A 16,442-nucleotide genomic window follows, 5' to 3' on the forward strand; every position below is an offset into this window, starting at 1 on the left:
GTATTTTTTAAATGCTTGCAGTGATGGGTGCAAACTTTTGTGAATTTATGAAAACCTATTGAATTGTGTCCTTCAGATGGGTTCAGTTTATGATGTGTGAATTTTATGTCAATGGGCTGTTCACAAATTTTAAAAGTTGTTATGTGTAAACTTCTCTGGAGTTTATAATTGGAGGGACTTAGTTGGAAAGAAGCTACCCTGCCATTTTTATAGGAACTGGGACTTTTCTGTGTTGTTTTAACATTATATTACATTCAAAGACAGAGAAGAAAACAGGGAAGAATATTGGATTACACATGTGTACTAGGAATTCTACTTGAAGGGTTATTCATGTCACTAAATTCAGAACAGTCATATAAATATTGCATAATTATGAGAAGAAATATCCTTTTTCTATCCTTACCCAAAGATTTGTTTTCTTGATTTCAGAGAGAAAGGGGGAGGGACAGAAGGTGAGAGAAAGAGAGAGAGAGAGAGACATTGATGTGAGAGACAAATCAGTCGGTTGCCTCCCAGACACGCCCTGACTAGGGCTTGAACCCACAACTCAGTTATGTACCTGAACCGAAAATTGAGCCTGCAATATTTTTGTATTTGGATGATGCTCCAACCAGCTAAGCCACATGGCCAAGGTGAGAAGAAATATTCTTAAAGGAGACCCTATCATGGCCCTGGCCAGTGTGGCTCAGTTGATTGGAGTGTCGTTTAGTAGCCAAAGGGTTGTGGGTTCAATCCCAAGTCAGGGCACATATTTAGGTGGTAGGTTTTATCTCTGCTCAATTTTTCTGAAAATGTAAAACTGCTGTAAAAAATTAAGTCCAGCCCTGGCTGGTGTGGCTCAGTGGATTGAGCACCAGCCTATGAACCAACAGGTTGCTGGTTCAATTCCCAATCAGAGCACATGCCTGGGTCCCTTGTTGGGGGCATGCGAGAGGCAACCAATTGATGTATCACATACTGATGTTTCTCTCTCTTCTTTCCTCTTTCTTTAAAGGTAAATAAATAATTAAAAAATTAAGTCCATTAATTTAAAGAAACTGCTGAAGGTAAGATATTTTAAAGAAAATTAATAAGCAAGCCACAGAAAAAGAGCTCGCCCAAATCAATAATAATAATAAGGCCAACATCCTAATTTAAAATAGGCAAAAACTTCAGTATAAATGGCCAATATGCACTAATGTTTGGTGCTTAACATTATTAGTTATAATGCAAATGCACAGTAAACTGTAATGAGATGTGGTTTCTCAGTCACTAGCATGGCTAGGAGTATAGATAGAGTAACAGTGCCAAATGATGGCAAGGATATGGAGCAAATTACATTGCTGGTGAGAGTACAGATTTGTTTTAAATATTTTGGAATACACGCAAGTTTTTACAAAATTAAACATATGTTTACGCCCTGGCTGGCGTAGCTCAGTGGATTCAGTGCAGGCTGCGATCCAAAGCATCACAGGTTCAGTTCCCAGTCAGGGCACATGCCTGGGTTGCAGACCATGACCCCCAGCAACCACACATTGATGTTTCTCTCTCTCTCTCTCTTTCTCCCTCCCTTCCCTCTCTAAAAATAAATAAATAAAATCTTAAAAAAAATAAAAAAATATTTAAAAAAAACATGTTTACCATACTGTTTCCAATCCTATATTTTTTATGTGCAAGAATCATACATCCTCAAAAAAGACTTGTATAAAGAACATTTATAGATTTATTCATAAGTGCATATAGATTTATAGAACATATAAAGAACATTTATAGAACATGTTCTATAAATCTATAGAACATATAGATTTATTCCTAACTGGAAACAACTTAAACATCCTTCAACAAAAGGATGAACTGATTTTAGTGTGCTTGAACAATAGACTAGTGCTCAGCAGTATAATTAGAATGGACTATTCAATATGAGTGAGACTCAGAAACATTATATCATGCAAACAAAAAACAGCCACTCATAAGAGTATATCTATTTGGAGTCTGTTTATGTTACACTTTAGTCTAATTGATAGTTGAACTATTGTGGGGAGGGGGCATTTCCATTGGAAAGGTAAATGGTGGAACTCAAAATTTGTGGATTTCACCATGTATAAAATGTATATTAATATCTAAGAATAACAGGGTTGTTGAAATAATATAGGAGAATTTCAGATATTGTTGTGCCAAATTATGATAATGGTGTTGATGATAATGCTTATGTAGCATTTTTGTGCCAAGCACTAGTCTAAGCATTCCATTTCTTTTATCTCATTAGTCAATATATGAGTTGGGTATTTTTATTATCTTTGTCTCACTGAGAAGGAAATGGAGACACAAGGTGGACAGTCCACCTTTGGTGGTTAGTGCTCAGTAGTTAGTCAGGCACCACAGCATGTGGAATTGACGGCTATACCTCAAGGTCTGTGTGGAAAAAGTCCAACCATTGTTAAAATAACAAAAATGGTTTGCACAACATCGATGTAATCTGGCAGCCAAGGAGAGTGGACTGAAATGTACATGTTTGAACAATGATGACTTCACTCTTCTAGTCAGTGGGGGTGATAGACACGGTTGAGTGAGCATGTGTACTGTGTGGCTACCACATTCAAAATGACTGAGTGAGTAGAGCAACTAATGTGCATCAAATTTTGTGTTAAGTTTGAACATTCCTCTACAGAAACTATTCAAATGATTCAGAAAGCCCCAACTATGGGAAACTGGTCATTGGCAGCTTCATCATTACAGTGTGCCTACTCATGTATCATGTCTCGTGCAAAGTTTTTGGTGAAACATCAAATCACCCAGGTGACTCAGTCCCCTCAACCCCATATGTTGTACATTGCAATTTCTGGATTTTCCCCAAACTAAAATCACCTTTGAAAAGGAAGAGATTTCAGACTCTTGACGAGAATCTGGAAAATAGAACATGTTAGCTGATGGCAATTGGGAGAACTGTATGAGGTCCCAAGGTGCCTACTTTGAAGGAGACTGAGGCGTCATTGTCCTGTGTACAATGTTCCTTGTATCAATTTGTATCTTTTTCAGTAAATGTCTCTATTTTTCATATTGCACGATGGATACTTTCTGGACAGGCCTTGTATATTGCCTTTCCCAACCAATTGTGCCCAAAGTTTAAATTGATAACCTTAAATCCTAGTTGGTGGAAGAAGGAAATAGGGTATGCATAATATAAAATAAATGATTATGAAAACATTATTCATTTCTAGATTAATTTGTTTGTGTAGGTATTTATAATATTAATGACACTAAACTTCGGTGTGTTCCCTGACTATTTCTAGGCACTATTTTGTGATACATGATGTTTTACAAGGACTTATATGTGTGAATGTACAGATTTTAAGTTGCGTATAGGCAGAATTCCACTGCTGCACTGTGACAGTTTCTAGCTTTGGACAGGTTCTCTGAAAATGCTGCTTTTATCTTTCTCCTGCAGTGATAAACTTTAATGTTGGAGTGTTGTAAATTCTCATATAATATGGCTTAGGTTTTTGTTTGGTTTGGCAGTAGACTTGTGTTTAAAATTCCTTTAATCTGTTCATTCCATGCTTTTTATATTCATCTTGATAGCTGATGGCTCTGTGAAGAATTTTATATGAATTTATTGCACTAATAAAACTTGTATTTGTGACTTTTCCTCCATCCCAACTTGCTTAAAAGTGAGTTTTTCAGTGAATTACTGAATTTTTGTCTTACTTAGGTTTTTTTCCTGGAAGAAATATGAAACAATTCATATGCTAGATCTAAAGTTTCATTAAAATTGCTTATGCCCCCTCTCAGTCATTTAAAGTGGGCCATCTGTCTAAACATTTCTCTTTTTTTTTCTGATCATTTCCTCGACTTATTCATGAGCCATGGGAGGGCTCCTTTGTAGTCTCCATGTAGCTAGTTCTGTCTACCCCCACTGAATACATCTATGTGCTTGCATAACATATCTTTTCACTGTGCTAGAAATTCTCTGAACTTGGTTCAGATGAATGGCCCACTTTTCTGAAGGCCTTTTCTTCCTGCACAGATTTTTATGCAGAAGCTGACCTCTGTGGCTATGGAATGTAGCATATTATTCTTGATCATTTTACAGACCACCTACTGTGAAAAGTTATGATGAAGGATTGCTTAATGATTCTTTAACCACTAACATTGTTTTAACTCAGGATTTCACTGTGAAATAGGTAATGGCACAATTGCAAACCAGCTTTTTTGAGGTTCTGATAATATGACTTTGAGATGTTTATAATCCCTGCTAACTAAAGATGCTTTTAGTTATGTTCACATGAAATCTGCTTTAAAAAATTACATGCAGTAGCAATGTATTTGAGTTAGGATTACGTGTACTTTATTTTGACTAAAATGTTTTAATAAGCTAAATGTATTAGCACTAATATTTGTGAGAATCCACTGACAGTTTTTGTCATATAGAAAAATATAGAAAAAATTAGTTTTATTGAGCATATTCATTCTGGCTGGTTGATGACAATCAAAGTAAACAGGTCTGGGGAAGAGCTATTATTTGATTTGCTCTGTAAGTAGCTGTTTATATGAATTCCTTTTTGCTGCTTTTTAAAAAAGTTTTTATTAATTTGAGAGAGAGTGAGAAAGGAAGGAAGGTGGGGAGAGAGAGAGAAACATCACTTTGTTGTTCCACTTATTTATACATTCACTGGTTGATTCTTGTATGTGAATACAAGGGATCTTGTTTGATCCCTGACTAGGGATCAAACCCACAATCTTTTGTGTAATCGGGACAGTGCTGTAACCAACTAAACTACGTGACCAGGACTCACTGTTGGTTTGTTTGTTTGGGGAGTTGTGTTTTGAAGTGGTAGCTTAAATTATATCAGCTTTCCACGTAACTATTAAGTTGTACAGATGAAATTTTTTATTAGATAGTAGCCTCTTTCACTTAGACACATACTTCAGTAAAGGTAGCTGTTTTCTGAGTAATACTACTATGAGGAGTTGAGTGATGCTCCAACAGTTTTGCTCCCTCATTTTTAAAGAGTCATTTATAAAAATCTCCTCTGGGACTATTTTGGGTTTACTGGATAAATGTAATTCTTCTCAAAAATTTAAAATATAACTTTACATAATTATTACCATTATAAACATGTTTATGCTGGTAGAATTGATTTCAACCATTGTTAATGTGGTTTTAATAATTTTGAAGAAATAGTGCATATGTACTTTTAGGTTGGTATGTATTATTATTATTTTTATTTATAGTTTATTATAGTTCATTTCTACTGCAGAGCTTATTGATATTTATATTGGGCCTATATGCCCAACCCTACCCATTTTATTTAAAAACAAAACTACTTCAAAACTTATGAAAATCCAGAAGAAATCTTAGCAGATTTTGTTTGTGAAAGAGTGAACTTGTAGAGTTTCCACATTGGCTTTTCTTAGTATTTTAATGTTTTGCTTTCACAGTGAAACCTCTTTCTTATATCCTACTAACATATTACCTTAAAAGAAATATTAGAGGAGTGCCACTTTAGGGTTATGTGCTGAGAAGAAATAACAGCTTTCCCCTGTTACCTCTCCAACTTTATCCTTATCTTACAATTGTCCTTATCTTACAATTGTGGGAATTTTCATTCCAAAGGATTGAGTGAGTTCCTTGGGACATGGCTAGGAAGAGAATGGGCTGAAATGAGACCTCAGCATTTTAACTCAAAAGACCCTGTGCTACAAGCTCCCTCTTGGGGAGGTTATAACATATATGAAACAGATGTGGATCAAAATAAAAGAGCAGAAAAATAAATAGTAGTTAGGTTCTGAAGAGAAGCAACTATATATCACTATCAGCTATAAGGTTGCTTTCTGTGGGAAATGGTATTTTGGGTTTGAACAGGATGTTGGGATCAACAAATTCCCTGCTCCTCTGGAAAGAGGGGCTTGTTGCATAACTAAAAAGTGTCTCCACATTTACTTGAAATAGTTACCTTCATTGGGCTACTAAATTGTGAAAATATTAAACCTATAATATAGGTTAAGCGGAAAGGAGATCACTGAAGTTTGTACTATAATTAGGGAACAGTTTATGTGGGAGAGAATTTTCTTGAAAAATCTGTTAGTTTGTGAAGCAGAGTAAAGGAATTCAGCTTCCTTAAAGGGATTTCAGTTATGAGGTAAACGAAGCATATAGTCCTAGAGTTGGGACTAATTGTAACAATAAAAGTTAGCATTTACACACATTATTTACTGTAATCCTCAATACATCACTATGATGTGGATACTATGATTATCCTAATTTTGTGCATAAGGAAACTGAAACTGGAAAGTTTGCTGAAAGTCAAACTAATTAATGGCAAACTGTAAGTCACCAGAGTCTGAGTTTGTAACTATTGTGCTGATTTCTCTTGCTCATCTTAGCTTCACTTGGTTTGATTTGAGAAGCAATGGAAGCACTTGGCCCAACCAAGTCAGAAAATAATCAGAAATAAAAATGGATACAAAGACAGGGGTCTGATCTTTTAAGAAACTTGAATGGTAGTTAAGATTTAACCTGATCTGAAGTAGAAAATCTTGGAACAGTCTACAGCAGGAGAGTAACTTAATATTGAGAACAACAAAGATTTAAGAAAGCCATGTTGCACAGTAATTTAGCTATGAGGGAATTTCTGTCATCACAATACCCCTGAGAAGTCAGGGTGTTAATCCTAGTTGCAGGTGAACTAAGTGAAGTCTGATGAGGTCATCTACAGATTCCCAAAGCAGTCATGTTGTAATCTAGGAGCTCAAGGTTCACTCACCTTTAGTGGCTCATGCTGTGTCCCTTCGGTGACATGGCCTCTGCTGTCTAGAACTATGCACATAATAGTTGTTCTCAAATTTTACTATTTCTTCTACCACCTCAGCCCTTTTTCTGGACTCTGTGCTGGGGTTGGAATACATAAAAATAAGGCATGATTTTGGTGTTTCAGAAGCTCATAGGCCAACAGGGAGACAAACATAAATGAACAACTGTCCTCTGGAATAGAGTGCCAAAATAGAGGTGCAATTGGTGCACAGAAGGACTGTCCTGTGCCATGTGTTCTTTTCTTTCTCTCCTTCTCCCCCTCTCATATGATCCCCTGTTGGTTTTTCCAGCTCTCAAGTGTGAAGCTCTGTGTTCTAAATTAGTCTTCTTCAAATTCCCAAGAAAGACTTTCAGGCTTACAGTGTAAATTATTATTGATTTGTTGAAGCACATTTTTTACTTTAATTTTTACTTCTATAGTGTTTAAAACATTTCTTTATCTTCAGAAAATAAATCAATAAGTAGTGGGATGAATAAAAATATTCACCTTAATGATTAATTATCCTCCATTAGACATTATGTCTAGAAGTGATTTGATTATATTCAAAGATTTTTGTGACTATGACTTTAAAAAAAATTGAATACTCAGAGAATCCTTTTGAAATAGGTGATGGTAAGGAGGTAGTTTAAATTAAAACATTACCTACAACATTTTTGCAGAACTATGACTTAGGCCAGAGTGTGAATACTACATATTTAGTGGTTAATATATTACTTCACAACTATAAATAATGTAAACATGCAATACTTAAATTAGTTTAATTCAGAAATCATTATAATATTGTAAAATAAAAAAAATTGTATAGACTATTTGTATTTTAAAAATTGTTTTATCTCTGGCTGCTTCACCCAATTTTCCTGGACCATGTGATACTGATCATACACAACAAAAAACTTGTGTGTTAAATAGGGCCAGCATTAGTGGTGTTGTTTGTATTCTTACCAAAACAAATAAAACCAAAAACAAAAGGAAACTTTTGGAGGTGATAAAAATGTTTATTACCTTGATTGTGGTGATGGTAACATGAGTGAATAAATATGTCCAAGCTCACTGAATTGTGTATGTTCATTATGTGCATTTTTTTGCAAAATCAATACAGAAAAGACTAGCATTATAGTTCTTTTAAAAAAGTCTTGGATGGTAATCAAATGTTGAAAAGAAATTAATATTGCTTAAAGAACGTTAATCATTAAAGAACTGTCACAAATAAAGCAACTGATTTCACAGAATAAATGATGGTACTTCAAGTACGTGATGGTACCACAGTTATCTCAGAATGAATGCTGTTGTCCTTGGAGTATCTGTGTGTGGGTTTTTTTTTTTTTTAATCTCTCTAGGTTTTTTTTTTCAAGAATAGAATCTTTTAAATTAAAATGTCTTGAAATACAGTCTTTGGAAGTTATACACTTCACACTTAATGTCAAAAGAAAATCAGTTTACTGAGAAGGAAAAGTATGAAATTATTAACTGTGTTTTCTTTCTTTCTACTGCAGAGTGCCTATTGTTAGACCACAAGTGGCTAACTGGGAGCTTTCAATAAAATTGAATGATCAAGTTCATACCGTTGTAGCATCCAACAGCGGGAAAACATTCTCTGTAAGTTTTCTTTCTTTTTTCCTTTTTTTTTTGTATGGGAGGTAATCTTGAAATTTTCTGAGTTTTTAAAACAATTTTTAACTTTTTCAGTGACTTTCATCTTTTGAATCTATTTGTTTAGATGTATTTGTTTCATTTTCTTTATGTGTAAATGAAATTTTTTTCTCTTACAGTAATTAGGAAATATATTTCTAGATTTAGCCATATTCTAAACCAACTCCTGATACCTGATTCATTTTTTTTGCTGAGATATATTTAGCTTTGTTATAGAGAAGGGCATCTTCAATTATAATTCCAAGCGTATGATAGTTGTGGTAGGCAAGCATTCTTTTAAAATGATAATCTGGAGCCTCATAAAACATTTTCTTGAGATTTCATGTTGTGAGATATTTTTAAGGCTAAATTTACCTTATGGTGACATTTATTTTGAAGAACTTAAAACCCTTGAATAATATCCATAACAGAACTGCTTTAGTTTAATTTGTGTCTGTACTGAATAATGTTACAATAAGATTTAGTGTTTGTACTATGGTAAGAAGTTATTATTTTAGCTTGTGTCATTTTTCTAGTTTCAGCATGAACCCAGAAACTACTACATAGTTAGTATAATAAATAGTATATAAATTTACATTCCTTTTCTTAAGGCTAAGTTGCATGGAAATGTCATTTTGTTTTGGGGAAAAGTGACATTTTATCAAAAGATTTAAATAGGCCATGGCCTGTGTGGCTCAGCTGGCTGGAGCATGGTCCCATAATTGAAGGGCTGTGGATTCAGTCAGGGCACATACCTAGGTTGCAGGTTCCATTCCCAGTCTGGGCACATAGGATCGATTCCCTGTTGGAGTGCGTATGGGAGGCAACCAATCAATGTTTCTCTCTTCCATCCATGTTTCTCTCTATCCTTCCCTCTCCCTCTAGAAGCAATAAAAAAAATGTCCTTGGATGAGAATTGAAAAGAAAGATTTAAACAGGATATGAAAATCAGAATGATACAATTTCACTAAAATAAGACCTGCTGAGATTTTAAGTGCATGGCAGTTTCTTGATCCCAACTAGAAAATACCAGAAGTAAAAACTTAATGAGGATTCATTTATTCAACAAGTACTTATAATATGCTGGCTGTGTGCTAAATGTAAGTGCTAAGCTATTGCACTAGAGGAGCTGATATTCTTATGTGCTAGAATAGAGTCATAGGGAAATGAGATTACTTCATGAATTAATGGCAGTCTCCTTGATTCTCTCTAAATTTTGTGATTCATTCCATATGCCAAAATTGCTAAAGCATTTGTTGCTAAAAGATGTTTCACTCAACTCTCTTAAAATGAAAGCTTTGATGGAGTTAAACAGTTGTCTTATGATACATTTTGTGATGAACTTATGTGATTCTTTACATTCCTTCTTTCTATATGATTGTTTTAAAAGAATAGCTTTGTAAGTGGACAGTAGCAAATTATATGTATTGTAGAGAGTATTAATATTATCATCTAGCATTTTCCTGGGGAAAAATTAACTTTACAAAAATGTAGACTTCAGCATATTCTGTTTGAGTCACTACTTTAGTGGTAATCTGATACCTCAACACTATATTTTTCTAAGCAGGGCCTTGCCCCAGTTACTTCTTAGAACTGTTTTTCTCTGTGCTTGTTTAGATTCCATGTTGGAAAACTAAAGGCCATGGGCCTGACATCTCAAATGATATCTGAATTTTTACCTCCTTTCACTTTTTAGCTCAGGAGGAAAATAGAGCTATTTTAAAAACATCAAAATTAATGCATTGTAAATTTCCCTGAAAAATAACTACTTCCCATATTTATTGGCTTAGCTACTATTAGAATATCAAACCATTTGAAAAGAGTGTATTCCTGATTGTATATTCTTTTTTCCCTAAGCATATTTGGGCATTGAGTTTCATTTGACATTATTATTATGAAAAGAGTTGATTTGAATTATGTGGAGTAAGTAAATGCTCTTGGTATGAAGATTTTAATAGTGTAAAACCCCTGCTTTTAGGGTCTCAGAAGGGGAGGGCTATGACTATTTACCTGGTTTTCTAGATTACCTGCTGCCACATCAAGCAAAAATGAATTAGCTCTGAGGTAACAGTACAGATTAATGGCCCCAGAGGTAGTACAGGAAAAGTCATATTTGCTTAGCCCACAGTAATGCTTCAGATACCCCATGTTTTCACACTTTTTTAATTAGTTAAAAATGTTTAAGTTATAAGATATTTCAAATTAGAAAATCACAACAAATGTACAAATGTTTATGATTTCCTGTTAATAAAGAAGAATTTGTAGTTAAGATTTAAAAATATACAAAGCAAAAGCAATTCCATTTATAATAGCACAAAAAAGGATAAGATCTCAACTATAAGTGGAATCTAATCAACAAAACAAGCAAACAAAATAAACCAGAGACATTGAAATAAAAGACAAACTGACAGTTATCAGAGAGGCTGGGGGAGAGGGATAACAGAGGATAATGGGGGGACCATCAAGGACCATGTATAAAAGACACATGAACCAAGCAAAATGGGGTAGATTTGAGGGTGGGAGGTGGAGATGGGTGGGGCGGGGGGTGTGGTGGGGTAACAATGGAGACAACTGTACTTAAACAACAATAGAAAAAAGAAAATAAGATACTTAGGAATAAACTTACCTTTGGAGGAGAGAGACTTGTACTATACACTGGAAACTACAATGCATTAGAAACTACAAGATGTTGCCAAAAGAAACGAAAGAAGAGGTGATCCTGATCTTCAGTGTGCCAGCTCCAGCGCCATGGCACCCTCCAGGAAGTTTTTTGTGTAGGGGAACTGGAAAATGCATGGGTGGAAGGCGAATCTGGGGAACCCAACATTTTGAATGAGGCCAAGGTGCCAGCAGACACCGAGGTGGTTTGTGCACCCCCCGCCACCTACATTGACTTTTCCAGGCAGAAGCTAGATCTCAAGATTGCTGTGGCCGCCCACAGCTGCTACAAAGTGACTAATGGGGCCTTTGCTGAGGAGATTAGCCCTGATATGATCAAAGACTGTGGAGCCACATGGGTAGTCCTGGGGCATTCGGAGAGAAACATGTCTTTGGGGAGCCAGATGAGCAGATTGGGCAGAAAGTGGCTCATGCCCTGTCTGAGGAACTTGGAGTGATCACCTGCACTGGGGAGAAGCTAGATGAAAGAGAAGCTGACATCACTGAGAAGGTCATTTTCAAACAAACAAGGGTCATTGCAGATAATGTGAAGAACTGGAGCAAGTTTCTTCTGGTCTATGAGCCTGTGTGGGCAATTGATACAGGCAAGACTGCAACACCTCAACAGGCCCAGGAAGTACCTGAAAAGCTCTGGAGATGGCTTAAATCCAATGTCTCTGATGCAGTGGCTAAGAGCACCCACATCATTTATGGAGGTTCTGTGACTGGGGCAACCTGCAAGGAGTTGGCAAGCCAGCCTGACGTGGATGGCTTCCTCATGGGTGGTGTATTCCTGAAGCCTGAATTTGTGGACATCATCTATGCCAAACAATAAGCCCCATTCATCTCCCCTCTCCTTCCTGCTATCCCAAGTGCAATGAAGCTCAGAAGCCCAGTAACTGCTCTTCCCCTAGCACACATACTAAGTATCACCTGCTTTTAGTCATGGCCTAATCCAAACTGTACTTCTCCTTTACCATTTACATCTTACCTTGTAATGTCTGGGACCAGGCCAATCCCTTCTCCACTTACTATAATAATTGGAATGAAACATGTCATCAAAGTGGCTTCTCCTTGGCTTAGAAGTGGAAGGGGTAGTTTGCTTGAGGACCCCCTCAGTCCCCAGTGAAGGCAGGAAAGAGAAGCCATCCTCTTCTATCTCGCACCATGGGACCAAAGACTGGGAGAGAGCCCTATCTTCCCCTCAGAGGCTAGGGATTCTGTTCTCATCCCTGGTGCTAATGCCTGTGTGTGTTGTATATCTGAGCAGTCCCACTTGGTGGGGGTAGGGGGTGGGGAATAAACAACTGCCACTAAAAAAATAAAGAAATTAAAGAAAATATAAATAATGAAATATCATTTCATGTTCATGGATTGGAAGACTTAATGTTATTGCCTGTACTACCCAAAGTAATTTACAGATTCAATGCAATCCTTATCAAAATGCCAATAGAGTTTTGCAGAAATAGAAAAATCCATCCCACAATTCACATTGAATCTCAGGGTACACCAAATAGCAAAAAAAAAAAAATTGAAAAAGAAGAACATAGTTGGAAAGCTCACACTTTCCCATTTCAAAACTTTAAAGTAATTAAAACATTGTTGTACTGGAATAACACAGACACATAAACCAATGAAGCAGACTTGAATGCCCAGAAATAAACCTTTAGTTATATGGTCAAATAATTTTGATTGGAGTGCCAAAACCATTAAATGGGCAAGAACAGTCTTTTCAATAAATAGTGCTAGGGGAGGAGGGTTACAGGGCTGGGTGAAAAAGATGAAGAGATTGAACAAAATAGATGATAGGTATATAGATGGATAGATAAATAGATATATAGAATAAAAAAAATGAAGTTGGATTCTACCTTAAAGCAAATATAAAATTAATTAAACATGTATTAAAGACATAAATGTGCCCTGGCTGGTGTGGCTCAGTGGATTGAGCACCAGCCTGTGAACCAAAGGGTCACCAGTTGAATTCCCAGTCAGGACACATGCCTGGGTTGTGGGTCAGATGCCCAGTAGGGGCCTCACAAGAGGCAGCCACAGACTGATGTTTCTTTCCCTCTCTTATTCCCTCCCCCCCCCCAAATAAATAAATAAAATATTTTTAAAAAAGATGTAAATGTGCCCTGGCTGGCGTAGCTCAGTGGATTGAGCCTGGGCTGCGAACCAAAGCATCGCAGGTTCGATTCCCAGTCAGGGTACATGCCTGGGTTGCAGGCCACGGCCCCCAGCAACCGCACATTGATGTTTCTCTGTTTCTCTCTCTCTCTTTCTCCCTCCCTTCCCTCTCTAAAAATAAATAAATAAAATCTTTAAAAAAAAAGATGTAAATGTAAGAGATAAAGCTATGAAACTCTTAGAAGAACACATGGGAAAAACCATATAACATTAGATTTGATGATCATTTCTTGAAAATGACATTAAAAGCCTAGTCAACAAGAGAAAAATAAAATAGTCTGCATCTAAATGTGAAATTTTTGTACATCAAAGGACACAATCAACAGGGTGAAAATGCAACCCACGGAATAGGAGAAAATATATATCTGACAAAGAATATTATCCAGAATATGTAAAGGATTTCAACAACTCAGCAGCAAAACAAACACACAACCTGATTTAAAAATGGGCAAAAGACTTGAATAGACATTTCTTCAAAGAAGATAAATATATAAATGGGCAATATGCACATGAAAAGATGTTCAACATTACTAACCACTAGCAAAATGCAAATCAACGCTACAATTGAACAGTAACTCACAGCCCTTAGGGTGCTACTATCAAACAACATCCAGAAAATAATAAGTGTTGATAATGGTGTGGAGAAACAGTTCATCTTGTGAAGTATTGGTTGGACTATGAAATGATGCAGCTACAGTAAAAATAGTGGTTTTTCAAATAATTAAGATTAGAATCACCATATATCAGCAATTCCACTGCTGAGTATTTATCAAACAAAAAAAGGAAGAAGGGTCTTGAGTGATGATATTTGCACACCCATATTCAGCAACATCATTCACAGTTGCCAATAGATGGAAGCAACCCAAGAGTCCATTGATAAATGAATGGGTAAACAAAATGTGATATGTACCCACAGTCAAATAATATTCAGCCTTAAAAAGGGAAGAAAATTTTGACACATGCTAAATGAGTAAACATGAATGAACCTTGATGACATTATACTAAGTAAAATAAACCAGCCATAGAGGAGTAGTCAAATTTGTAGACAGAAAATCAAATGATGGTTGCCAGGGCCTGGGAGGAATTGGAGATGGGGAATTGCATTTAAAGGATACAGAGTTTCAGTTTCGCAGGATGTAAAGAATTCTGGAGTTGGATTGGTGATGATGGTGTCAGGTAGCACAAAAAATGTGTGTATATTTAATACCACTCAACTGTATACTTTAAATGGTTAAGATGGGATGTTTTATGTTATTAAAATTTTTTAAATACACAAACCAATGCAAATTAGTATTTTTAATGAAACATTAAAAAGCAGGGAGGATAAAACTTTCAGGAAATGAAGAAAGCATGGTAGAACCAAAAGTTAAATGAAGAAGTAGTAGAAGAGGTATAGTACTTTATGTGTTTTAAGTCTTTATTCTGATCTGAATGAAAATGTCGGAATGAATAGACTAAGAATTAATTAAGAAGTATAAAACCTGGTAAACATGGAGTTGAAACATTTAGCTTCTTAAGATGATAAACTCAAAAGTATCAAAAATAAACTGATATCTGTTTATATTATTTTTACAGTTCCCCTTTGGGTTCTCAAGAAGGTATCTATTTTTTTTTTATTTTGCATAATGTGAAACTGATCACAATAGCTCATGATAAAGGAAAAAGATTAATGTATTTGCTATCTTAAAGATGATAAAAGACTAAATTCATACTGAAGACAGTTCACTTCAAAGAAAAATGTCAGAGTACTCTTGATATGAAGAAAATTAGCTTAGGAATTCAGCCTTCCCAATAATGGGAAAATGAGTACTGTATATGCACTTAAATTTTGTTTTGTCTGATACCTCATGTTAACTACTACTAAGCTATAAAACACTTGCAGATGATCCTAGATACCATTTGTTACCTACAGTGAGCCACATATAGAAAATTTCCTAAAGATTTTGTTAACTACTTTTCTCTCTCTCTTTTTTTTATTATTATTCAAATACAGTTGTCTCCATTCCCCCCCCACCACCACTCCCTCACCACCCCAGCCATCCCCACCTCCCACCTTCGATCTTACCGGCCTTTGGATTTGTCCATGTGTCCTTTACACATGTTCCTCAAAACTCTTCCCTCTTTTGCCCCCATTATCTCCTCTCACCTCCCCTCTGGTTACTGTCAGTTTGTTCTTAATTTCAATGTCTCTGGTAGAATAACGACAATCCTTAGACTACTGAATTTTTTCATTCCAATAGAATTTTTGTGCTAATGGCTAAAAAGAAAACTCTCAGTAATCAAAAGTAATGTGTAGTAGTGGCACAGAAGGTAATTTTTTTCAGTTATTTAAAAACTTTTTTCAGTTCATGTTCCTAAATAGATTTTGCTTTTTATATAAAAGTAAAAACCTAACTTTTTGATACTTGTAAAACTTTCCTGTGGTTTTAAATTACAAAGTCTTTTTGTTCTTCCAATTTCAGATAAGTTATGAATTGATAAAGTTTATATTAAAAGTTAAATAGCAGACCTGTTTTGGCTCAGTGGATGGAGAACCAAAAGACTGCCTGGGTTGCCGGCCAGGTCCCCTGTTGGGGGTGTGTGAGAGGCAAGGGATTGATGTATTTGTAACACATTGATGTTTTTCTCGCTCACTTTCTCCCTCCTTTCCCCTGTCTCTAAGAGTGACATAAAATAAAATATTTTTAAAAACTTTAAAAACAGTTAAATGGCAGAGATCACTTCTTGAACAGCAGTTCTGTGCAGCAAACCAACCTACAATTGGTGAAAATTATGAAAATCACTGTTTGCAAATCAAATGCTGTTGTATAAAATCCTAAGAAATTCAGTGAGAACTTATTAAAATTAATAAATAAGTTTATCCAAGAGTGCAAGGTAAAAGATAAATAAAAATCAGTTATATTTTTATTAACTTGCAATGAATAATCCAAATATAAAATTGTTAAAATTCCACTAACAAAAACATCAAAAGAATATAATACTTAGAGTAAATTTAACAAAAGAAGTGCAAAACTTATACTGTGAAAACTATACTCTTGAAAAAGAAATTAGATACAATCCAAATAAACAGAAAGCATCTAACATTTGTAAATTGAAAATTTTAATACTGTTAAAATGGCTTATATCCCAGTATAATTCTTATTAGAATCCAAACTTTATTTTTATCAGAAATTGCGA

At 35.4% G+C, this 16,442-nt stretch overlaps 1 protein-coding gene and 1 pseudogene across 3 annotated transcripts in view; both read left to right on the forward strand.

Annotated features, from left to right (window-relative positions):
- The window catches only part of PCCA (propionyl-CoA carboxylase subunit alpha), a 458,728-nt gene that overhangs the window by 301,777 nt on the left and 140,509 nt on the right, over positions 1–16,442 (forward strand). For all 3 annotated transcript variants that reach the window (XM_045821758.1, XM_045821760.1, XM_045821759.1), the window contains exon 19: positions 8,285–8,387. In XM_045821758.1, the coding sequence (XP_045677714.1) occupies positions 8,285–8,387 (103 nt within the window). The remainder of the gene's footprint in view (positions 1–8,284; positions 8,388–16,442) is intronic.
- Positions 11,136–12,003, forward strand: LOC123807707 (annotated as a pseudogene).

The sequence above is a fragment of the Phyllostomus hastatus genome, unplaced genomic scaffold (assembly GCF_019186645.2).
Source record: "Phyllostomus hastatus isolate PE091 unplaced genomic scaffold, TTU_PhHast_1.1 phas_scaffold_46, whole genome shotgun sequence".
Classification (NCBI taxonomy): domain Eukaryota; kingdom Metazoa; phylum Chordata; class Mammalia; order Chiroptera; family Phyllostomidae; genus Phyllostomus; species Phyllostomus hastatus.